Source organism: Elephantulus edwardii, unplaced genomic scaffold (assembly GCF_000299155.1).
Source record: "Elephantulus edwardii isolate Elephantulus edwardi_28Jun2011 unplaced genomic scaffold, EleEdw1.0 scaffold00106, whole genome shotgun sequence".
Classification (NCBI taxonomy): domain Eukaryota; kingdom Metazoa; phylum Chordata; class Mammalia; order Macroscelidea; family Macroscelididae; genus Elephantulus; species Elephantulus edwardii.
Window position 1 is genome coordinate 4,741,691 of NW_006399856.1, and position 25,280 is coordinate 4,766,970.

A 25,280-nucleotide genomic window follows, 5' to 3' on the forward strand; every position below is an offset into this window, starting at 1 on the left:
CTTGCCTCCAAGGAGCCACCCGGTTTAACCCTTTCCAGGACAAATCTGTTTGTTTTCCTAACAGTCCATGGTATTCTCAATACTCTTCTCCAGCACCACATCTCAAAGGTATCAATTCTCCTTCTATCCTCCCTGGTCATTGTCCAACTCTCTGATGCTTAGGCATCCTTAAATGACATTCAGTGGATGGCAGAAATATTACTGTTAATACTGTAGCTATTCTTTTTTTTTCTTTCCTAAATTGCAAATCAGGCCAGCCAGCTGCCTTTTCGTGGCGTGTGGCCTGAGTCACAATCGCGGAGGTGGGACCGATGGATGACAGGGCTTTGAGATGCTGGAGGGCAAGGCGACCCTTCTTTATTACCTTCTAATTACAGACCATCTGGAGGTGCACACATCCACTTAGATCTAAGTGGGTAATGGGACCGGGCGCCCGCATACTTCATCAGTAGAAATGGTCCCGGGAGTGCTTGGTCGTTCATGCTTCCATATGTAAGGTTAACCTATGTTCCGCTTGCGTCTCCAGATCTGCTGCCGGGAACGGAGTACTTAGTGAGCGTCTCTAGTGTCTACGAACAGCACGAGAGCACGCCGCTTAAAGGAAGACAGAAGACGGGTGAGTCAGGTCACCATATGAGGATCAAGCCTCTTTTGCTGACCAATTTTAAATAGCAGAGTGAAATGCCCTGTCTTAGAAAAACCACACATCTTTGTATTTTGTGGCAACGGCATTATGGATCCCTTGTCAAAAATATACTAGAGACTTTATACTCAACTGTTGAGAGGGTGTGTACTCATTCGCTTCCAGAGATGATCTATACGAGTCCTGAAATATTGTCACCTAGCCTTTTGGAGAAGAGTGGGTGTGTTCTCTTATTTATGGGAGGATAGACTTGCCCTCTCTTCAGGTGATTATATTTAATGGATGACTCAGTGCTCATTGTCTTCAAAGTATTTTTCCTACTTTGCTCAATACTTAATTTATCTCTTTTTTTTTTCCACTTGGTATCATACATTCATTTTCTATACCAAGGGATTTGGATTGAATTCCTAAGTATTACATCTTTCGTTGATAGGAATGTTCCTTCCTCCCTTTGAGAAAAGTGCAGTTTAATGCCCTCATTGATCTGTTTGCAGTCCACCTGCTTTCAAAGGGGAGTTATGACAACTGTCTGCAGTTGTTTTGAGCAGATTCTCTTGTCATTACTGTCTGTTTGGAACTGAATAAGAGCCTTCCCCCCAGGGGGTTACCGAGTCTGTAAATTCAGTGGGAGGAGATTGCAGCAGCTGGTGAATTGAACAGTGCAAGAGGTCTGACCTCTGTGTCAGAAGCAATTCTTTCTAAGGACAGTGCTGCCATCAGCTCCCCTTTGACCATATTACTGGTTAGGATAAGTGACCATTAAAACCATCAGGGACATTAGCTAGAAATTCCAAAGAAATTAAGTGATTTGATATAAAAATTAACTCTGATTTTTTAAAATTTTTTTTATTGTTGTTGTTTGTTTCCCTCTGACTTTTTTTTAATGTGATAAAGTCTTACTTCTCAAGGAATTACCTGCATTGCCATTCGTACAGAATCAGGTCTTATTTAGTTTTAAACCTCTGTTGACAAATCGGCACCTTCAGGGCACAAAAAGCTGGCTATGTGCCAAAGAATGCTGGCTTGTGGCAGGTCTTGCCTTTTATTGGGAAACATAAGAAATGTAGAATACTGTAACACATAAGCATTTTAAATTCTACAGTCTCAGACAATCTCAAATACCTAACTTCAGCTATATTTCAGAAGAAGCATACTATAATGACCATATAAATTATTTGGATTTCTATACTTAGTAAAAGAAAACACAAAGAATGCTTGAGTTGGCTATTTAAGCTGTTTATGGTTTTGAAATATTTATGTGTCTCAAACGCTTCATAACCAGATGTGTATGACAAATGACTATAAAAAACAAACAAACAAAAAAAACCCCAACCCACAAAACAACCACAACCAGACCGAAATATTGTATCATTGTGTGTATGCCAAGCTCCCTCCCATTGACTCTTTCTCATTTCCTAAACTGATGGTGTCTTTTTTGTCTTTTGTTTTTTCTCTGTCTCTTCCTCTTCTCCATGGGGAAAAAAAACCAGGTCTGGATTCTCCCACTGGCATCGACTTCTCGGACATCATGGCCAACTCATTCACTGTGCACTGGATGGCTCCTCGCGCCACCATCACTGGTTACAAGATCCTCCATCATCCTGAGAACGCCAGAGGGCGACCTCGGGAAGACCGCGTGCCACCCTCTCGGAATTCCATTACCCTCACCAACCTCAACCCGGGTACAGAGTATGTGGTCAGCATCGTCGCCCTCAATGGCAGAGAGGAAAGCCCCTACTTGGTTGGCCAGCAATCAACAGGTAACTTGTTTTCTAATCCTCAAGACAAGTCGAAGAATTCAGTTGTATTATTTATGACACCTTTTTGTGGTCAAGTTAACATATCTTGGATTATAGATCTGAAACTTGGGAAAGGAAGCAAGAGGATGGAAGGGCGAATCTCTCAGAATATGCTGAAGAGCTGAGTTTCTGTATCACAAGAAGTTTCTCACTTAAGTTGGGTATTTAGGTCTTTCTATGTCATCATATTGATGAAGTGACTCCAACAATGATTTAGGTCTTTCTATGTCATATTAATGAAGTGACTGCAACAATGAACTTGACCATGGTAGAGATCATAAAGATGGAACAGGTTCATAGGGTCACTGTGAGTCATAGTCTACCTGAGGGCACCTAACCACGACTCTAAGCTTTTGTTCTAAAAATAGAAAATTTGATGGTTAGTATTTTTTTCATAAAATGCCATACAGTGAATCCTGTGAAAACCAGAATTGAGGTAAGGCAATAACCTGTCAGAAAAGGAAAATGCAAATATTTTTCACTAAAAGCAGAGTCAAAGGACGAAAACCTGAGACCTTCCGGCCAGGCAGACCTGTTGTATTCCAGTTCTCAGAGGTGTCACTGTGAATGTTAGTACCCAGGTCATTCTTAGGGGTGTATGGTCAGGCCAGCAGGGTGGCATGTCAGCATGACCACTGTATTTTAACCTCAATGGATGAACCAAGGAGAGAGAGGGGCACATGGCACTCTTAAGTGAAGGATAGTTTATCCTTGGTTCTACTCTGTAATTTTTTTGTTGGTCTGAATTCTTCAAAGTAAAAAGGAGAGGGGGAAAAGATATTCTCTAAATTGGGAATCATCATTTCACTCTCACCTTGAGAGGCCCAGTGATTTTTAATTCTGCTGATTTTGTTGAGTAGTCACATTATTGCTTGGAAAAGTCATACAGACAAGCATCCAGCAAGCTGAGAGTGAATTACTGGGAAGTTACAGGTATGAAAACACCCCCATGTTTTTTACAGTTTCTGATGTCCCGCGGGACCTGGAAGTCCTTGCCACGACTCCCACCAGCGTGTTGATCAGCTGGGACGCCCCTGCCGTCACAGTGAGGTACTACAGGATCACCTATGGAGAATCAGGTGAGTGACCCAAATGCCAGCTCATGCTCCATTCAGGTCGGATTCCTTTGTGGGTTAGTAACCTGGGAGTTTGAGAGTGGAAATGTAACTAACTGCCAATTCCCACTCCACAGAGCCCTGTGTTCTCTGAGAACAGGTGGGGCATGATTGGTGGGACAGTGGTGAAGTACTAAGCCGTGACTGTTCCAACCACTCAGTGGGGGACACGTGGCAGCCTGCTCTTGTCAAGATCTGTGACCCTAGAAACCCTTTGGGACAGTTCTCTATACTGTACGGTCACTATGAGGTGACTCAATGGCAAAGAACTTAATGGGAAAATCGAGATGAAATGCTATTGACATAATGTGACGAGGACTCCCTGGGTGGTGCAAATAACTGCTGCAGCTGGCAACTGAAAGGTTGGTGGTTCAAGCCCCCAGAGAGGTCTCCCAAGAAAACTGGGTGGTCTGCTTCTGAAAAGTAGACCCTTACTTGCTCACTGGAGTTGAGTTGGTTCCAACACATTGTGACTGGTCACTGATTGACAGCACCAAGTGCTACGCACACACCACCAGGAATCATGGGAACACTGTGGAGCACCGCTCTGCTTTGACACGTGCGGGGAGACCACAGCCCAGAATTGACTCCTGTCACCTGGTTTTTCCTAATATAGTTCACCTAGGTGGGATGATAGACTTGAGGGAGAAATAATTTTAATACATTTCACCAAGATGTCATCAGTGATTTCTATTCTCCTGTTTTTACTTTTCTAAATCTTAATGTGAAAGTGTTCCTTTTTATAAAAAACAAAACAAAACAACAGAGTATGCAATGCTAGCTTTGAGGGCTAATTTCTCTTCCCATTCTACTGTTAAACTGAACCTCAGTGACATTTTAAAGCTAAAATGTTAAAGTAGCATTAACTGCAATTTTCCCCACTTACCAAAGTTTACCACATGCTTTAATACACCTTTCTGTTTAGGGTCTATTAATAGCACTCTTGAAAAGAGAAAAATGAGCATTGAGGGGTGACTTACAAGCTGCTTTTTTTTTTAAGGTTTTTGTAAAGCTTTTGTTGTCATTTGAGTATAATATTATAGAATAAGTTGGGGGTTTCCTTTCCAGCAAACTGCTCTCAATACATTAATTCACTTAAATCAACAGCACCCCTCATATTCTGATCGAACTCCTTTCCATACAGGTGGAAACAGCCCTGCCCAAGAATTCACTGTGCCTGGGAGCAAGTCTACAGCCACCATCAGTGGCCTTAAGCCTGGAGTTGATTACACCATCACCATGTATGCAGTCACTGGCCGTGGGGACAGCCCAGCAAGCAGCCAGCCAATTTCCATTGATTACAGAACAGGTACAACAGACCCCTGCTCTCAGGTGATGCAGGGTTATTCAGGCAGTTCTCCCCTGATATTTTCTTCATGGTGGAATTGATTTTCTTTTCTTTTTCTTTTTTTTTCTTTTTAATAAAGCAAAGGAATAACTATTGCTAACACATTTTCTAGCCAGATACAAAAGGAATTAACCTGAGGGTCAAGGCTTATGTCTGTTCTGTTTTGTTAATTGATAATTCCATCCCAAATACCTGCAGAAGAGATAGAAATGTAGGGTACTTATGCTCAGTACATATTTGTTGAATGAATGAATAAGCTAAGATAGTAAAGAAGAAAAATGCCTACTTGTAATGTAACTTTCTTGTGAATAGTGTAATGATAGATCTGGGTTTCTATATCCCCACAAGTCACCTTTAAGTTCTTTCAAACAGAAACACCTGGAAACGTGATCAGTAGCAAAAAATAAGTCAGATCTGTGCACAAGTAAAGTAGCCTCACTCACACCACTGGGACGTCACTGGTTTATCCTTGCTTTTATTTGTAGAAATAGACAAACCATCCCAGATGCAAGTGACTGATGTTCAGGACAACAGCATTAGTGTCAGGTGGCTGCCTTCCAGTTCTCCTGTTACTGGTTACAGAGTGACCACCACTCCCAAGAATGGACCAGGACCAACAAAAACCAAAACTACAGGCCCAGGTAAGGACCGTCAGCACCTCACATCCAAAGGGATAAACGGAGTAGGAGCCCATGAGAAGCTTTTGAGAATAAAATGGCCACATTGTCATGACTACTGTACACGTTTCAGACCATGTGCATTAAAGTTTCCCCATTTGTGACAAGGGTCAAGATTATATCCAATCCACTTCACAGCATAAGCTTTAGGAAAAGCATATTTCTTGTTTGTAGACACATGGCTCTCTTAAGTGACCTGGATTGCATCATTTACTGAATTCCTGTTGTATATTTGTTGCTCTTGAACACCAAGGAAAAGAGGGACTGACATCTGCCAATGCTTTTAGTTCTATCATTCTTATTTTATATATACTCTCTTGATATAATTAGAACCTTAAGAATATCTCTAAAGTCAAGTTAATTTTCACAGGCAGGGTCACTTAATTGTTGAAGGCAGCATAGAACATTTTTTAGCATATCCTTTAGTGGGACTTTCTGTCTGGTGATTTGTTATTGAGATTAGCTTCCTTGTGAACGAATGTAATGCTATCAACATCTGTGCTACCATACCCCCAAAAGTTGTCTTTAAGTTCTTGCAAAAAGCAGTATCTGGAAAAGGTGCTGCTCATTTAAAACATGCATGTCTAAGAGGAAATAACGTCTCTAACTCTTCCATTGTTTTAGTAATAATTCTGCAAATTCTAGGCTACCAGATCTTGGGGTTTTTATAAACATCAGACTTTTTTAAAGTCACTTGAATAATGCAGTCAAGTATATCATGGCTACATTGGTCCTGAATTTGCTCTTCACTCCTTTTGTAGATCAAACTGAAATGACCATCGAAGGCTTGCAGCCCACGATGGAGTATGTGGTCAGTGTATATGCTCAGAATCAAAACGAAGAGAGTGAGCCTCTGGTGCAGACAGCAGTAACCAGTACGTAACCAAAGTTCATTTTCCCTTTTCAAAGTCAGATTTTTTTCCCTACGAGCCTGAATGCCCTCTGTGTTTCTTTTGCCATTACACGTAGGGAAAGCCAGCCTGTTGTGTAAGTTTGTACCTTGAATGGAACCCTTAACAAGCCTTTTTCCTTCTCAGTTCCAACCAATTAATTTGAAAGGGAAGAAATTGTGGAAAGGCCACACTTAGTTTATGCTGTGCTTTCGATGTTCTTTTGCTCAAATGGCCTCAGCAAAATCTTGTTTGCTTCCAGCAAATCTACGAAAGTATTTTGCTAAGACCTTGTTTTCTATGACTGGATGGTAAAGTTGATAAGCAGGTGTTATTGTTTGGAACACTCTGAGAACTATGGCTGCACCAGTACTTAATGCAGAAACTTACTTGAAGGGAGGAGGGCTGAGTGGAGAAAAGTTTAATGATGATTATAGCAACTTGAATCTAGTATTAAAAATCCAGTTTACTTATACTATAATCCTGCTCAAAAGGGAGGGGCAAGGGGGAGAATGTAGAATTGAATTTTTCAAATTCTCATGGAATCCAGATTTTCTGGATCCATTGAAACCAGATGAACATTTAAAACTTTGCCCTGCCTTAATCTTTAAATGTCAAATGGAATATATCCCCTCAAATCTTCTTTAAACCAAACAGTAGTTTATCTTAATAAATAAAAAAAATCTATGTTGAGCAAAGGGAGCTCTGGTGGCCTAGTGGCAAGAAGTTGAGCTGCAGTCCCAAAAGCATGTGGTTTGAGGCCACCAGCTGCTCCATGGGAGAAGGATGGGCAGTCTCCTCCCATGCTATTACTGCCTCTGAAAACCCACCAGAGGGTTAGCTATGGGTCCATTCCGACTCTACCGCATGAAACAACATCATTGAGCATGGTGCTATTTTAAAGAACTATCTATATGGAATGAAATGGACAGCAGCAGTTTGAAAGGCTGACTAGGAAGCAGTGAGGTGCATTAGGAGAATAGGAACAATTTGGAAAAGCAAAGGGAGAATGATTGCACAACTTAAAGAATGTCGTCATTGTCCCCAAGTTACGCCGTATACGTTGCTGTGTTGGTGTATGTTCTGCTATGACTGCTTTTAACAATGTTGTTGTTGTTGTTATGTGCCGTCGAGTCGCCTGCGACTCATGAATCTTTTAACAATAGAAGAAACAAATAACAAGAAAATCAACTTTACCACTTCCAAAGTTTAGAAAATCTGGGTCTATAGGACTAACATCACATTGCAAAAATAAATTTTGATAAATGATCTTAAAATTAATTTACATAAGCCTCCATTATGAGATTTTTGAGCTTTTCTGTGCATCTCATATATACTTGTGCTTTAGTGAGTAATGCAACATTGAATGTTTTCTAAATCAACAAAGATGAAGAAGGCATTTGGTAATTTTGCATTTAATAGTGGATTAATTGGGGTTTAATTCATTAAAGAAATTATCTGCAAGACTGCTTTGCATGTGATAAAAATGCTTTTTTCACAACTTGCTTTTCACATAACCTCTTACCATTAATTTGCCTAACAGACATTGATCGTCCCAAAGGACTGGCATTCACTGATGTGGATGTCGATTCCATCAAAATTGCTTGGGAAAGCCCACAGGGGCAAGTTTCCAGGTATAGGGTGACCTACTCGAGCCCCGAGGATGGAATCCATGAGCTATTCCCTGCACCTGATGGTGAAGAGGACACGGCAGAGCTGCAAGGCCTCAGGCCGGGTTCTGAGTACACAGTCAGTGTGGTTGCCTTACACGATGGCATGGAGAGCCAGCCCCTGATTGGAATCCAGTCCACAGGTATATCGTTAACTGCACCACCAGGGTGCTCATGGGAGCGGCAGCTTTATGCGCTGCTGGGTGAAATAAAATTCCCGTGTAATCTGAAACCCAAACAAACCCATTGCTGTCAAGTGGATTCCAACTCATAGCCGCCCTGTAGGACAGTAGAGAGCTGCCCTATAAAGCTTTCAAGGTTGTGACCTTGAAGGAAGTAGACTTCCACGTTGTTCTCCCGAGGCGCGACTGGTGGGTTTGAAGCATTGAACTTTTTGTTGAGCAGTCAAGCTCCTAACTGCTGAGCCACCAGGGCTCTATGATTCCTACCTAGGAGGGTAAAATAAACTTCTCTATGAACAGACTCTCTTTAACAAGAATGATACTTAACATTCGTGTTTCAAACTCAAAACTCAGAGTCTCTCAATGACAAGAATGATGGTTAACAAAGTTTACGTGATATTAATATGAATAGATCTAATGAAAGAAATGTTAGCCTATAAACAAAACAGTAAAACAAGACATTGGAGAGGCTACTGAGATTGTGGATTACTCCCTAAGCTATTCTTGCTTTACCTTCACGGTTTAGAAAGGAAAGATGTTTGGCGTCATAGTTCTTACTCTCAAAAAGGAACCCCAATTGGGCCATTGCATAGCTGCAGGATTCTGAAGACACATGGGCACATGCTTTCCCCTCAGTTAGATTCATGTGTGGAGACTATAATTTGCTTAAAGGATTATGAATCTGACACACAGAAACCATTGATAGGGCCAGCGCTTTCCCCAGTGTTTGATCCACTTTTGCTTTGTCTCTGAAGCAGCGTAGAATACTAAAGATGTTTCTTAGTGGCAACATAAACCCTAGAGGTGACAATCTGTATTATTGCTCTTTGCTTCTCATCTCTGCTTCTGTTGTAAGCCGATTTTCTTCTTAGGCTGCACCACAGAGAATGCTTCAAATTTAGTGGTGATATCTGCCACTGGGTCCAAATAAAAAGACGGTAAAAACACCATTCTTTCTTTCTTGGATGGCACACTTTGCGGTGGTTTTCTGTGCAAAGATAGAGTAAGCAAGCAGTGGCTTCTTCTTTTCCTATACAAATGGAAAGCCAATTTAATGGCCAACAGCCTGACTTTTCTGTTTATAAAAGAACAACCCTCCCCCCCAAATTTCTAAAACCTTAAATCCTGTTGTTTCTCCAAATGTTTCCAGGGATGTTGAATACATTTTCTCTAGTTTACGTCTCTTGCACTTTCCTATACTTAATCAAGCAGGGTACCTATCTTCCCAAACACAGCTATTCTATTTTACTGCATTGAGTTCACTTTGTTTTTGCCTTGTCCCCATTTCCTATAAGATAACCTTTAATCAATGACCATCCCAACAGCCATTCCTGCACCAACCAACTTGAGGTTCACTCAGATTACACCAACAACCCTGACCGCCCAGTGGGTAGCCCCCAATGTTCAGCTCACTGGCTATCGAGTGCGGGTCACCCCCAAGGAGAAGACTGGACCAATGAAAGAAATCAACCTTTCTCCCGACAGCACCTCTGTGGTGGTATCAGGACTGATGGTAAGATGTGGCCTTCTTTCATTGGAATAAAGAAATAGATCATCCTCACCCACAGTATATCGTTTGTTGCCATTGACTTGGCTCCAGTGTTTGGCAACCCTAAGTACAACGGAATGGAATGTTGCCCAGTGCATTCTAGCGTACATTGCTGTGACGGCCACTGTGCATTTGGTTTCCTGCCTAGAGACTCATCTTCCAGTGCTCAATATTTTGTGTGACCCAAAGAGTTTTCATTGTCTTATTTTTGGAAGGTGACCACTGAGCCTTAATCTCAAAGCTCTCCTGAAACAGGTCGTTCTGCTGGTGGTTGCAATGCTAACACCACAGCTTCCAGCATCAGAGAAGCATGTAAGAACCTAAACTGACAGGTGGGTGATGGTACCAAAGCATGCAAAAGCTGGAGCCATTATCTCTCAGAAACCCACCCAACAAGGAAAAGGCAAATATTGTCCTCTACTAAGTGTTATGGAAGAGGAATGAAACTACACCCCACTGTGGTCTCTCAGGGCTTGTGAGACGTGGAAGAACAAGGTGGTCCCCGCGAGGTCTGATTCACAGCTTCCATTGTCCATTATGCCATTGTAGATGTGGTTGGGTTCTCCTCAGCATCAGGATAATTCTACACGACGTTTACATCACGCAGAATTCCTTTCTGCAGACTTCACTTTTACTAGGTGGCCATCTGAGACAGAATTTTATGAACCGTTTTGGGTTTTGCCTAGCTTTTTAGATCCTTTCAGCTTTTTCAGCCCAAAAGTTGTGCAAGAGGGAGGTTCAGTTTACATATCCATTGATTAAAGGCATCTTTCTAATTTGGTTGGGCATTTTCTGAACATTGTTACCTCTCCAAGGCAGTATGTACAAAACCGCCTTGACCTTATCCTTGTTGAAATACATTTCGTCCTCTAGACATCCATGATGAAAATTAGACAAAAACTTATAACAGTGATGTACTTCTTAATATAAGGCTCATTCTGGGAGAAACTACAGAAAGAGGACTCAAGGAGACAACAAGTTGTTCTCGTTTATTTTCTTTGATAAAAAATCATCATCATCATCATAAGTTACACCAGTCAGGTCATTTTCCTCACCTTAATATAAGGATGTATGCTTACTTTTGGGCTTAAGCCTTGAGAATATATTGTTTTAAATTCATTTAATTTAAATAGTAACATACTGTGAGTTGATTCTGACTCGTGATGACCCTCCGATGGATTTCCAACGCTGTAGCTCTTTATACAATGAGATTGCCCATCTTTTAGCAGTGAGTGGGTTCAATCCCCTGACCTTTTGGTTAGCATTCTGACATGTTACCACCAGAGCTACCACAGCTCCTTCATTTAAACAGCAGAGGAGTGCAGTCAGTCTAAGTGTTGGTGGAGATAAAGGTTTTTCTCATTTTCCTCCTCTTGTATAACCTCTGTCTTGATCTAATGCTCTAGGGGAAACTCCTCTGAATATTACCTTGCTAAAGTTTCCCGTGCCTTTGTTTCTAGGTGGCCACCAAATATGAAGTAAGTGTCTATGCTCTTAAGGACACTCTGACAAGCAGACCAGCTCAGGGAGTCGTGACTACTCTAGAGAGTAAGTAATCAAACTTTTCCATTCCATACCCTTCGGTATAAGCAGAAGTTAGCAAATGAGGAATGACTTTCCAGCTCATGAAGAGTGCTCGTTTCAAGAGCACATATACTAAAATTGGAACAATACAGCGAACATTAGCCTAGCCCCTGCACAAGGATGACACGCAGATTCGTGAAGTGTTCCTTGTTTTTAACTGGGGCAATGAGGGTAGGTGTGTTGGAGTCAGTGAGACTGGCTCAGGACAGGGAAGGCTTCAGAGCTGCTGTATCTGGGGTCGCTATAAGTGGCAGGCAACTTGGTGGCTCATAACAACAACAGCTCATTAAGAGTTGAATGATTCCCATCTGGAAACCGACTCGACCAGCTATCATTCTGACCCTCTACTGTCACCATTTATGCCTTTCTAGAAAGTGGTCTGCTGGCATGTAAAAAGGAACTCCTTTGTAACGTTACGTGGTAGGTGCTAGGAACTAGGACTAACACCCAAGAGATGCTTTATTTTCACAAGATTAAATTTGGTGGAGACACCCAGCTCTCTACTATGTTTTAAGAGTATACTAAATATCTGACCAAATCAGGCCCAGGTTCTAGTTGTCTGCCATACTAGTAATGCACTGTATTCATCCTCCGAAGTCATGCCATGTGTCTGTATTTCTTCATATAATAAACAGGGTGGTATTTCATCTGTGGAGAGAAGAAATATGAATCCATGTATAAAAATAAAATACTAGCAAGGCAATGCAGAATTATTTGTAGAGACTACATACTGTACTGTCATCCGTACCATATGTATTATTACATTAGAATAAATTGATCTGTTTTAATACTTACTGAGCCTTTAATAGACCCTGTGGAGCCAGGCCTGGGAATCACTGACAGTGTCTATGAAACTTTTGTTTATTACACAAAAAAATAATAGATGAATATCTTATTTTCTAATGCCCATCAATCTTGTCTCTGGATGTCCTAGGAGGAAATCTACATGTTTTTAGGCATGCATTTTCCACCATGCATGTACTGGGTGTTTAAATAGGAAACACTGTAAAATGCTAAACCCCACTTTCACAGGCCAAGTAGACACTAACCCACTTGCTCTGATCCTGTGCAGATGTCAGCCCTCCAAGACGGGCCCGTGTGACAGATGCAACTGAGACCACCATCACCATTAGCTGGAGAACCAAGACTGAGACCATCACTGGCTTCCAAGTGGATGCTGTCCCATCCAATGGCCAGGCCCCAATTCAGAGAACCATCAGACCCGATGTCCGAAGCTACACCATCACAGGTCAGGAGACTGACTGCACTGACACGTGGTAACCACTACGACTAGTGTAAACTAGTTCGTTCATGACTATACCACTTAAACGGATTCCGTTTACTTATCATTTTTATGGTTATCTATTTATGTGTTTAAGAAGATATTCCCATTCCATACCAAAAACCCCTGACTCATTGCTGTTGAATAATTCCAATTTGTAGTGATTATATAAGAAAAACGAGAACTCCATAGGGTTTCCAAAGTCATGGTTTTTTACAGAAGGCTGCTACGTCTGTCTCCTATACAGCAGTCGGTAGGCTTAAGTTACCAACCTTTTTCTTAACAACCGCTTACCCACTTTTCCATCAGGGATCCAAACTTAATCAAAGCAAACACATTGCTGTTGGTTCAAGTCCAACTCGTGGTGACCGATTAGGACAAAGCAGGCCTGACCCATAAGATTTCCAAGGCTATGGTCTTTACAGAAGCAGCCTGCTTCCTTTTTTCTCTCGAAGAGTAACTAGTGGATTAGAACTACTGACTTTTCTGTTACCAGCTAAGCGTTCAGTGACTGGGCCACTTCAGAAATAACATTTTGTCCTTTGAGTGCCTGAGTTGAGCTAATCGTTGTCTGATAAATTGATATAAGATTTATCCATCAATCAGATCAATCGTGCCTTTTTCTGTGTTGTTTTTTAAAAATTAACTTCGTCTTTAAAATAAAAATAAACCCAATAATAGTAAGCAGTTTTTACTGTTAGTATATTTAAGTTGGAAAGAACAGACACCATCACTTAATAATGATCAAAGCTGTAGTCAGAAAACATCCACCCTGAGGGTCAGTTGATGATTTTTAGCTTTAAAGTCTGACTTCAGGTTCCAACCCATGAGTATTTTATTACTTGAAAATAAAACCCCCTCAATAAGGGTTCTTCCCACACCACATTCTCTAAGAGAGCAACTTATTACAAAATAGCTCTACATTGTCATATTGATTTCAGTCAATGCCTTGATCTGCATTGAGTGATTTTCTTTAGAGACAGTTTCTCATTAATAGCTCATGACTATCCTGCATTGTCAAATGTGGGCCACTTACATAATCTCCATAAATACAAAACAGTAGAGGGACCTGCCATTGCACATGAGTTTGGAAGTTGGCCTGCTTGAGCCAGAACAGATAAAAACCGTCTCTTCTTCAATCTCAGGTCTGCAGCCAGGCACTGACTACAAGATCTACCTGTACACCTTGAACGACAATGCCCGGAGCTCACCTGTGACCATCGACGCCTCCACAGGTAATTGCGCTTTCTCCTGAAGAAAATACGTGACATCCGTGATCAGTCATGTGAACTCAGGACACACTTGGGAAGCCATCTCTTAGATCCCCTCAAGTCTGTCCTAAAAGTATAAGAATAGCATTCTTGGTTATCCTTTTCCTTAGAAATATAATTTTGTTGCTTGGTTTTGTTTTTACATAGCCATTGATGCACCATCCAACCTGCGTTTCCTGGCCACCACACCTAACTCCCTGCTGGTGTCATGGCAGGCACCTCGTGCCAAGATCACTGGCTACATCATCAAGTATGAGAAAGCTGGATCTCCCCCCAGAGAAGTGGTCCCTCGGCCACGGCCCGGTGTCACGGAAGCTACTATTACTGGTAATGGCTGCACCCAGGCTTTCATTTCCTTCTGCATTCCCTAGGACACACTGTGTCTTCAGCGACTCTAACTATGAGTTTCACATAAAGAATGTGAACAAGAGAGCCTGTTTCTTTGAATTTCCGAAAGTATGCTTTATCTAGGAACTGTGTTGGGTTCAGTGCACCTCAGAAAGGATACACCCATGAAAATGCCATTATTTCAATCCTGTCATGGTGACTTAGGTAGGTAGGTAGATTGGAATTTGTTATAAGCTTGCCCCTTTGTACATAGAACTGTTGGTTCAGACTTAGAAAAGACAACTAGCTTATTGTGATCCTGTTATCACTTTTAGCTTTTTAGATATGGTAATCCAACCGGAATTGTCACATTGTCACATGCTTTTGCCTTTGTTATTGACTGTCGCAGACAAAATAATCCTCTCCACTTCTATTGGACACAGTGCTTGGATTAGAGAATAAGAACTATTCAGTTATGATATTTCACTTTTCAGAAAAGATTATACGTGTATTTCAAGTGCAAGTCCAGTGCTAGTACCGTTTTCATGAATTCAAAAGGCCAATAAAACCACACGTTAGATTAGCATAAAAGAATTTATCTAGGTGTCAAATTTGAAAGGAAGATGATTCTTTTGATCATTAGCCATTATGCAGGATGCTTCCCAAGAGCCTCGACTTCAGCGCCCAACTTCCCCTGGTGAATGGAATCTGTGTCTAAGCACACGTGTAATGGTTCTCTGTCCACCAGGTCTGGAACCGGGAACAGAGTACACCATCTATGTCATTGCCCTGAAGAACAACCACAAGAGTGAGGCACTGATTGGGAGGAAAACGACAGGTAAAAACCACCTCTCTCCTAGTTAGCAGGGAGAAAAGAAAAGCGAGACAAGAGCAACTTCAAACTGTCTAGTTTATAATCGAAAAGCGTCTCTGTGTTTTAATGCATTTCTCATTGAATTTCTTTTTTTCCTAACAGCATTAACATGTATATTGTCTTCTTTGATAACAGATTCTGCAGAATTTGCATTTAGTTTTCCTTTCCTACCGCCAGTAAATATAAGCCTTGTTACTCACCTTTGAAAAATTCAAACCAGGGGAGCTCTGGTGGCCTAGTGGCAAGAAACTGCACTGTAATCCCAAAGGCCCATGATTCAAATCCACCAGAGGCTTTGGTGGAGAAGGAGGCGCAATCTCCTCCTGTGTCAGTTGGATCTGACTCAATGGTACACACACACACACACAAATTCAAACCAGATATTAAACTAAAAAGCCAAAGCAAAAAAAGTTGCTATAATTAATCTCTATATTCTATTAAATTTAAACTAAAAATAAATACAAAGGGAGAGAAATCTTTTCCCATTTTTCTCTATGATCTGGTTTCTGAAATTTGGAACTAATTAATAATCCAATTTCTGATTTTTAGAGAATGCTGTATTTACACTAATAGGAAAATTTTAAAAGTAAGCATACATATATATAGATTTTTTTTCTCTTGTTTTCACCTTTTGAATCTGAAAAATTTTTGTGTCAAAACTCTGAAATTTTTTACTTCAGACAGTTATATTAATCTGAGACTCTACTTCTTTTAAAAATTTTTATTCTTTTTCTGTATGTGTACCATCGGATCTGACTGGTACAGGAGGAGATTGCCCCTCCTTCTCCAGCAGAGCATCTGGTGGAGTCAAACCGCTCTCCTCTGGGATTGCAGTGCAGCTTCTTGCCACTAGGCCACGAGAGCTCGCTGAGGCTCTACTTCATAGCACTGGCTCCTCAAATGGAAAGAAGAGGGGGGAGCAAAAGGCTGCATATTTCCGTTTTGTTGCATTGGTTTGAGCAGAGGCAGCTTTTTGGGGCTCAGCGCTTCAAAGCTTGCATGATAAATTCTTACTAACACTTTTTTCTTTCTAAATTATGAATAAACCTTTGAGAAAAATCATGATTTCTCTCTGGGGGGGAACAAAGTGTTTTGTGATTTGAGAACTACTAATTTGCCAGGGGCTTTGATCAAATTGATAATAATTGTCATTTTGTGAACTGATAATGATTTATATTGCTACTTCTGTGAGCTTAATGCGCTTTGCTTTTTTTGGCTCTAACCTTCTTTGGCTAGATGAGCTTCCCCAGCTGGTAACCCTTCCACATCCCAATCTTCATGGACCAGAGATCTTGGATGTTCCCTCCACAGTTCAAAAGACCCCTTTCATCACCAAACCTGAAAGTAACACTGGAAACGGTATTCAGCTTCCTGGCACTTCCGGCCAACAGCCTAGTGTCGGGCAACAGATGATCTTTGAGGAGCATGGTTTTAGGCGGACCACACCACCTACAACGGCCACGCCAGTAAGGCACAGGCCAAGACCATACCCGCCGAAGGTAGATGAGGAGATCCAAATTGGCCACGTTCCCAGGGGAGACGTAGACCATCACCTCTACCCTCAAATTCTGGGACTCAATCCAAATGCTTCTACAGGACAAGAAGCTCTCTCTCAGACAACCATCTCTTGGACGCCATTCCAGGAAAGTTCTGAGTATATCATTTCATGTCAACCAATTGGCATTGACGAAGAACCTTTACAGGTAATTCCTTTTCTCTCTACCCCTGATAGGACAGGGAAGAGAGGGGTAGTCTGGTTAGCGAACATGATCAGAGTAGCAAGGAAGAGCAGCTGCGATTTCTTGGTCCTTTTAGACAGGCGGCATACATCAGCCATGATTATTTTAAAATTTAATTGCCAATAAAATGTCTTGGTGGAATAGTGTATGGAATGTCAGTCTGCTAACCCGAAGATTGACAGTCCACCAGTGCCTGCATAAGAGAAAGATAGGAAATGTCTTCGCATAAAAATTTACAGCCTCAAAAATCTAATACACGGTCACTTTTGAGTTGGACTCAACTCGATGATGGTTGCATTTTTGTTTTATTCTCAATTAAACTTTAGAGGATGCTCCAAAGAGTGTCATTAAGTTTTGCTTAGTATAACAAATGAAGTCATTTCTAGTATTCTCAACACGTCGGAGCCTCCTTAGTAATATGGAAAAAAAGGGGTGGCGAAAAAAAAAAATGCTGCCTGAATTGACGTGTGTGAAGAAAGCTCAAACTCCATCCTCCCAGCTTGCCCTTGAAGAATTCGTTCTGTATTAGCTGAGGGATAAGAATGTATGTGAAGCTCCTTGTATCGGCTGTTAAAAGTGATTGATTCTCCCAGCCACAACTTCTCATCTACAATTTGTCTTGCTAGTGCCGTTTTCAATCGTGTTCTGATTTTAGAAAATGGCAGGCCTTTTGAAACCCTGATTGACGTTGTGGGAGGTTTAAGGTTTAGAAAAAGGAGTTTGAGAATTTGCCAAAGGGTTGGTTTCTGTTCCCTTCACAGACAGCATGATCATATCTCCCCATTAGCACAGTGTGGACATTTAATCTGAAGGGGACATAGACACTTAACTTTGTACAGTGGCCTTTCACTGCTCCTTACCTGTGGTAGGATGAAGAAGAGGTCTCCCAGTAACTCCCGAGCACCTCGGGGGGTGTTGGGCAGAAAATCTGTCAGGTGTAGATGACAGCTGACACCCTTATTCCAGATCTCTTCTAGACCAAATAGGACATGTCAAGGACCCTGGGAATAGGAGATCTCATGTCTGATATTCCTGATGCTTTCCCCCCTACCTTGGATGTACCAATAACTCTCTCTCCTCCACTTTGGCTATTCCAATAATTGCAGTTCCGAGTTCCTGGAACTTCTGCCAGTGCCACCCTGACAGGCCTCACCAGAGGGGCCACCTACAACATCATAGTGGAGGCACTGAAAGACCACAGGCGGCACAAGGTCCGCGAGGAGGTTGTTACGGTGGGCAATTCTGGTACGTGATAATCTGTGTTTCTCAGGTCCAGGCTGCCCTGCGGACCAGGCACAGATGGCTGTGCTTCTCACTGTCCCTTTGTCACTTCTTCTTTCTAACTTTGGGAGAGAATTCTGTACATGAGCATGAAGTTAATAGGCAACCTTAAATTCTACTATTTTTTTCTGGTACCTTTTCAAAATGGTTGGAGAAATAGAACTTAAATAGTCACATCCTATTCCCACTAGAAGGGACCTCAAATATGAATTCATCCAGTGCTAAGGGTCCTGACTAGGGAATATCTAAGTTGACAAAAGACAGCTCTCCTGGTACTGATTACTGGACCCTTTCAGTCTCAGACACTGCTGTCCTCAAGAGTCATCTTTAAGAACCTAAGACCAGTTAACTGAATACATGAAATTCTCCATGACAGACAGACAGCTGGTCTTGCTTCCTGATATAAAATGAACCCCCATGGCCCATTTCTGTCCAGAGAGCTCCCCCGTCTTAGTGTTCATTTCAGCATCCCCTGAGCCCAGTTGTGTAACTCTAAAGCCTTAGTTGAGGTTGAAGGAGCATCGACTCCACTTTCGAGCACCTGAGACTTCCTTTTAAACAAGCAGCGTGTCACCAGGCCTTTCCGTCCACAGCTGCTGCTGATTCACCATGGAACAAAAGTAGGGAATAATCAAAACCACGAGTACCAGGCCTTCCAACTGGAGACTCTTCGATTCCACGTCAGCAGGGACTGTTAAGAGTCTGATGCTGCCAACAGACGCCTTTATTCTTGCAGCCAGTTACTTAATTCCAGTCTCCTTCCTGGTCTGAGGACTGGCTGCTCTTTTACAAGTCTAAACTCCTATGACTTGGGCAAATGAATATTTATTTGGTGTGGGGGATGAAGGCGGGATGCATGGTGTTTATTTTGTGCATGAGTGTATAATGCTTAATCTTTTGCCTTTAGTGGGCTTACTAGTAGAAATGGCACATGAAAGAAATTTTCAAGAGCACAGAGATTTTCCACATCTTTCCCCCCACTTTGGAATTTCATCTCTAACTTTAGCCAGGGTGAAATTTTCACTCCTGGCTTATTGTAAGAGTACTGAAACCTTAGGAGCAGTTTAAGCACCCCCCACTTTCCAGTTCACTGTTCCCAGCCGCTGAGTTTTGTATTCTCTCCAGGTTCCCCTGGCTCTGAAACATCTCACCCTTCCTACTTCCTCCCTCAGACTCTGTTTTCTGCCAGGGTGGTGCTTTTTGAAAATATTAGTCAAATAGCTCTTGCTTTGAGCTCTTGATTCTTGCACCATAAAAATGAAATACACACAACCCGACTGGGATTTCAAATCGCAGCACGATGGTTTATTTAATTTTTCAGAGGATAATTTGAGTCATGCTTTGTTTGCATACATTGTTTTAAAATATGCCTTCCCCAAACAAAAAGAGCTGAGATCTGAAGTTCATAGGAAGAGATTCCATTACTTACTTCTAAGTTATCCGAGCTGTATGCTTCCTCTTATTTGGAATGGCTGGTTTTATTGATAAAATAAAGCATTCCTACCATTATGATGGCCACAATCTAGGATTTTTTTGCACTGTTATGCAAAACTAGATGTTTTAATAAGAGCATCGACTATTTTATGATGGTTTTTAACAAAGCTGTTTGCTTTATCATCTAAAGAAGACTTCTACTGCTGAGTCTTAGTGACCATTTGCTGAGAGGATGCACTGTCAGCCATAAGGCAGGCAGTTCAAATCCACCCCGCCTGCTATACAGGATAAAGTTGGGCAAGCTCTGAAAACCTGTTTGTACTTGATGGCAGTGAGGGGATTTTTTTTGTGTGTGTGTGGAGGGGTTTGTTTTGGTTTTTTGTTTGTTTTGTTTTGTTTTAGAAACAAGGGCTATTGTTTTGACTTCATGAACTCCTTTCATCTTTTTGAGCTCCCTACAGGGCACAGGTGTTAGTATTAGCTATTAGTATTAGCTCAATATTACAGATGAGAAAAGTGAGGCAGAAAAATGAAATAACCACCCACAATCACTCAGGTACCCACAGGCCCGCCTTTGTATCCCACCAAAATTTATAGCAGGTACAAATTCCCTCGAGGCCTGCTCCATGCTCTATAAAGTAAATTATATATAGTTTATTATATAAAGGAAATATAAAGAATAGAAATTCTTTTTTAAGAACTCATGGCTAAGAAGGAAGATGGACTCTCTTTTAAGCTGCTTGCAGGCAAAGCTCCACCCAGCTATGTTTAAACATTGTTTTCAGAGCAGCTGATGTCTTTATACAGCAGATGACAACTTCCTAGTGTTACTGCGATGTTTTGGGTTGTTCTGGCTCAGATGAAGCAGTTGTATACCATGAATCGGTTGCCTTCTGTTTGGACAAAACAGTCAGTGAGATTCACTCTTCCACTTTTTCCTGCTTTTCTTCATCTAGTCAGTGAAGGCCTGAACCAGCCCACAGATGACTCGTGCTTCGACCCCTACACAGTCACCAGCTACGCCGTCGGAGAGGAGTGGGAGCGGCTGTCCGAATCTGGCTTTAAGCTCTCGTGCCAGTGCTTGGGCTTTGGCAGTGGTCATTTCCGATGTGACTCATCTAGTGAGTAGCTCGCTCTGCCCATCCACTTATCATCCACCTCTTCCAATTCCTTGCATTTGCCCTCATGTGCCGAGGAAGCATGTTTGGGCAGACACACAGGCTCTTCCAAACATGAAGCAAGCAGTGGCTACAGTTCGACTCACAGTAACATTTTGCATCATAGAAAAATGATGGGAAATTTTACTTGGGGACTGTTGCTTCATTCAGATGCTGATGCAGCTGTTAATTGAAAAGAAGTGTGTAGTATAACATCACTTTTGATATTTTCTGTTAGAAGAAATTGATCTGGTCAAACCTTTAGGATGCACTAGTTCTGATGAAGAATCTCAGAGACACAAAGAAATGGCAAGCCTTTTTAATCACTAATGTTGAATGAGGTGTAAGTTAAACTTTCACTACTTGCAGTTTGTCTCAATACAAACCAAACATAGACATATTATTATGTATACACACATACATACACATCATGTTTACATACAAGTACACACATGCAGGCACCCACGGGTGCTCAAAGATGTGCATCATCTGCTTCTAGATAATTAACAATCAACTTCAAATTAAAAACATTTGATTTCCTAGGGAAGCTCTGGTGGCCTAGTGGCAAGAAGCTGCACTGCAATCCCAGAGGTGCACGGTTCAAATCCACCAGATGCTCTGCCGGGAAAGCAGGGACAGTCTCCTCCTGTACCAGTCAGATCCGATTTGACCTGCCGGGAAAGCAGGGACAGTCTCCTCCTGTACCAGTCAGATCCGATTTGACGGTACACACACACACACACACACACACACACACAAAATAATAATAAAAAAGAAAAACATTTTATTTCCAAATCAGGAGCAGGTTTTCTAATTTAAAATGATCACAGTGATTGTCTATTATGTTTTGCGGTTTTGTATCAGAATTTTTTATACCTTTCATTTATGCTTCATTTTTAGGAGACTGATAAGTGGTAAATTTTTATTCTTGTTGTTTAACACCCTTGAGTTGATTCTGATTTCTGGTCAGTATAACAGATCAAAACATTGATGTTAACTGTTAGGTTTTATAAGCAAACCTCCTATAGACATAACTGGGAATCATATTCTGATGAAAGAAAAGATAATGGGTTTATTTATTAAGATTATTTTTCAGTCTTTATTCTTTACTCTTTCACATGGAAGAATTTAGCCCAGTCTGAAGTTTAAGTGTTAAGAGGTAGTGTTGGATATTGTTTAAAAGATGAAAATGTTAAGACTGAGCTTCAGCTAGGCAGTTTTTTAATTCCTGAAACCCTAAGTACTTTAAGTTTGCTTCTGGTTTACCTATACAAGGACTTGGGTGCAGCTGTAGGGAGGAACTCTGGTTCCCTACAGTAATTCTGTTGTTTCACCTTACGTACTCTGTGGTCAGATGACATAATTGCCTAATACATGTCTTAAGCTTAAGGAACAGTTGAATTGTTGATAAAATGGAAAAAGTAGTATCTTTTGTTCTAACTTATAAAGTATGTTTTCTTTTAGGCATGAGCCTGGGAGTTTAAAATGTCACCTTAACTATATATAATGGTTAAAGAGATATAACTGTCATTTCTAATATAATCTTCACAGCCAGTCTTTTACTTATTTGTAAAATATTGATAACCATTAACTTCATCCTTTGTTTTTGGGTTTTTGTTTTGCTTTATTACTCCGTTTTCTTCTCTCATTTACATGAGACAGAGGCACAGGTAGAAGCCAGCTGGTCTTTGTCTCTTGGTTCATTGAACTTGATTATATCCAAGCTCTCTGCAAATCCAGAACGTGGTTTTCATCCTTGATCTCCTAATAAGAGACTACTCCATTCCTCCTTAGTCTTCCACAGTTTTAAACCTCAAGAGGAATTCAGATGAAGATCACTGGGTCTCCTTGGGTGATATGAGATGATGATGGTGGTGGTGTCAATTGGATCTTAAAATGTTCTAGGAGACGATAACGGGGGGAGGGGGAATGTAATCCAGTCTAGCGGTTACTCACACACAGGGCTCACCATCTTTCATGGCCCTGTCCCTCCTTTCGGATTCATGGTTCCTGACTTCCTGTCACAAGGCGGGTACTGAGTCCTGTGGGTGAACAACACAAATAAACTGCCTCTCGCTTTCCCCACCGCACAGAATGGTGCCATGACAATGGTGTGAACTACAAGATTGGCGAGAAGTGGGACCGGCAGGGGGAGAACGGCCAGATGATGAGCTGCACGTGTCTCGGAAATGGGAAAGGCGAATTCAAGTGCGACCCCCGTATGTCATCACGCATCCCTTTCAATGCCTCCTTATGCTCCCACCCTTGTGATAGGGCCATAGCTTTCAGTCCACAGGGAATCCTCGAGGAGTGAACAGTGGGTTTGTTAATCTTTTGATTCGGAGAAGCGGGAACAAGCTTCAAAAATGAGGCATGATTTAATGTTATTATGGGCCCTTTAGCACTTCCCAGCCATTATCTGCACTGAAATATTACAAGGAAGTTTCATGGGTCTTTAGATTCTGCTTTTAAATTATGGGTCTAGCTCCCCATTGAACCCACTGCAGTGTCTCGAATGCAGTTTTTGGAAATGCTGCCCTCGGCTTTAGAAGTGATAGCTTTTCTGGAGATAATTCATACCAGTGTTGGGGGGAGGGGGCTGGGATGGGTCAAGTTCAAGGCAGAAGCCCAGTCCACCCTGTTGAGTGGTCAGGTCAGCGCTGTTGTCTACAGTCTCATTCTCCTCACTTGTGTCTGCATATAGATGAGGCCACGTGCTACGATGACGGGAAGACCTACCACGTCGGAGAACAGTGGCAGAAGGAATACCTCGGGGCTATCTGCTCTTGCACGTGCTTCGGAGGCCAGCGGGTAAGCCCGGGCTCCCTGTGAGCCGGTAGACACTGACTTCATTAGAGTCAAGTGGTTTGTGTGCTGTATTCACAAGCCCTGGTGGCACCTCTTGTAAATGGTGAACCGTCTCATTTCCTGTTGGTGCACAGTGGAGACGCCTCCTGAGAAGCCCTCCCTGCTCTTCTGGTCCCTCACTGCCTCAACTGCTTCAGCCACTGAAGTGGTAAATACTCTGCAGTGCTAGGCCTCCGACTCTGAACTATTCTGTGTAGCATCTTGGATTGATCTGTGAAAGTACCACTGCTTTGCATCCTCTTTCGATTATAAAACTGGGGCCTGATACAGGATAATCAGAGTCCTGAGTTAATAATGTACTCGCCTGTAGATTGGAAGGTTGAAGGGTTGGATCCATCCAAAGGTACCTCGAAAGAAAGGCCTGGTGATGTACTTCTAACAAACTCAGCTGTGGAGCAGAGTTTTACTGTGTCACTCACAAGAATGCCTGCATGTCAGAACCGAGTTCATGGTGACTGGACTACCATGGTGCAGAGTCCTGCAAGATGAACTGAAAGGATAAGAAACAGTACTGGCTCTTGAAGAGCAGGAGAGACTAAATTAGCAAACATTGCACCCTCAAGCACACTAAGTGAGGTTCAGAGTGTGTCTGACAAACCCAGGCCCTACCGGGCTAGAATCAGTGAGGAAGTTTATGTGGAAAAAGAAGCAGAAGCTGCCAGGGTTTAGGGTAGCTGAGATTGGCCTGGGGGGAGAGGAATCAGAACAAGGCAGCTAAGAGGCTGACAGAGTGGCCAAGTGCATGAAATGGGAAGGAAAAAAGTGCTTCCATGGAAGGGAGTCACATCCCACTGCTGCTAGTGAGCAAGGCCAGATTCCCAAAAGCGAGGTGTGCTCAGTTCCAATTGTGCTTTCCCATCAGCCTGCAGTGCACAGTGTCACCTGTCCCTCACCACGTCAGGAGTGAGGCCAAACCCAAGTGAGATTGCTCGCCACGGATTAGCAAGTAAACACAATTATGCCTATGTGGGACTTGCTCAGTACAAACCAGTGCGTACCACGTTTACTGGTGAATAAAGACATCCTTGCCAGTGAGCCAGACTTTCCGATGAGTGTCCTGTGGGGAGATATCAGATGGCAGAAGAAATGGATTGGATTAGTTGAGCCCTGAAGCCCTTCTTTTAAGCCAATGTTTAAAAGAACCGTTTCCAATCTGTCTTCCTCCATTAAAATAAAAGCAAAACAAAGAAGGCTGTGCCTTCTAATAACTTGAAATTTCAAAAGAAAATGACTCCTGCCATTCAGAAGCAATGGAAACTAGCAATCCTTTGCTTTCAAAAAAGACTTGCCCTCCCCAACAGCTCCCTAGATTCTGACCCATGGTGAGCACATGTCCACCCCTGGGAGATATGCCCTGGTCAGTGTGTCTGGTATTAGACAATTGCAGGTACCCCAAGAAGGAAAGGAGAATGGTGGAGACGGGTCTTTGAATGCTCCCACCTAAAGATCAAGAAAGCTCTTGAAAACATACTGGGTCTTACTCTGCCCTTAGATATAGTTAGATGGGGAGCAGATCTTAACAGTGATGCTTTTCTGTTGAGGGAAAAGATGTGGGGTCCCCTTTGTCTGTCATTAATACACTAAATCCTA

General features: G+C 42.0%; 1 protein-coding gene across 1 annotated transcript in view; it reads left to right on the forward strand.

Annotated features, from left to right (window-relative positions):
• FN1 (fibronectin 1) overlaps positions 1-25,280 on the forward strand; it is a 92,042-nt gene that overhangs the window by 64,132 nt on the left and 2,630 nt on the right. Inside the window, exons 26-43 of the mRNA XM_006891955.1 lie at positions 527-616; positions 2,134-2,403; positions 3,405-3,521; positions 4,702-4,866; positions 5,391-5,546; positions 6,344-6,457; positions 8,016-8,285; positions 9,650-9,837; positions 11,334-11,421; positions 12,530-12,706; positions 13,885-13,974; positions 14,158-14,337; positions 15,086-15,175; positions 16,448-16,914; positions 18,057-18,195; positions 20,622-20,786; positions 22,916-23,041; positions 23,527-23,633. Of these exons, the coding sequence (XP_006892017.1) occupies positions 527-616; positions 2,134-2,403; positions 3,405-3,521; positions 4,702-4,866; positions 5,391-5,546; positions 6,344-6,457; positions 8,016-8,285; positions 9,650-9,837; positions 11,334-11,421; positions 12,530-12,706; positions 13,885-13,974; positions 14,158-14,337; positions 15,086-15,175; positions 16,448-16,914; positions 18,057-18,195; positions 20,622-20,786; positions 22,916-23,041; positions 23,527-23,633 (2,999 nt within the window). The remainder of the gene's footprint in view (positions 1-526; positions 617-2,133; positions 2,404-3,404; positions 3,522-4,701; positions 4,867-5,390; positions 5,547-6,343; positions 6,458-8,015; positions 8,286-9,649; positions 9,838-11,333; positions 11,422-12,529; positions 12,707-13,884; positions 13,975-14,157; positions 14,338-15,085; positions 15,176-16,447; positions 16,915-18,056; positions 18,196-20,621; positions 20,787-22,915; positions 23,042-23,526; positions 23,634-25,280) is intronic.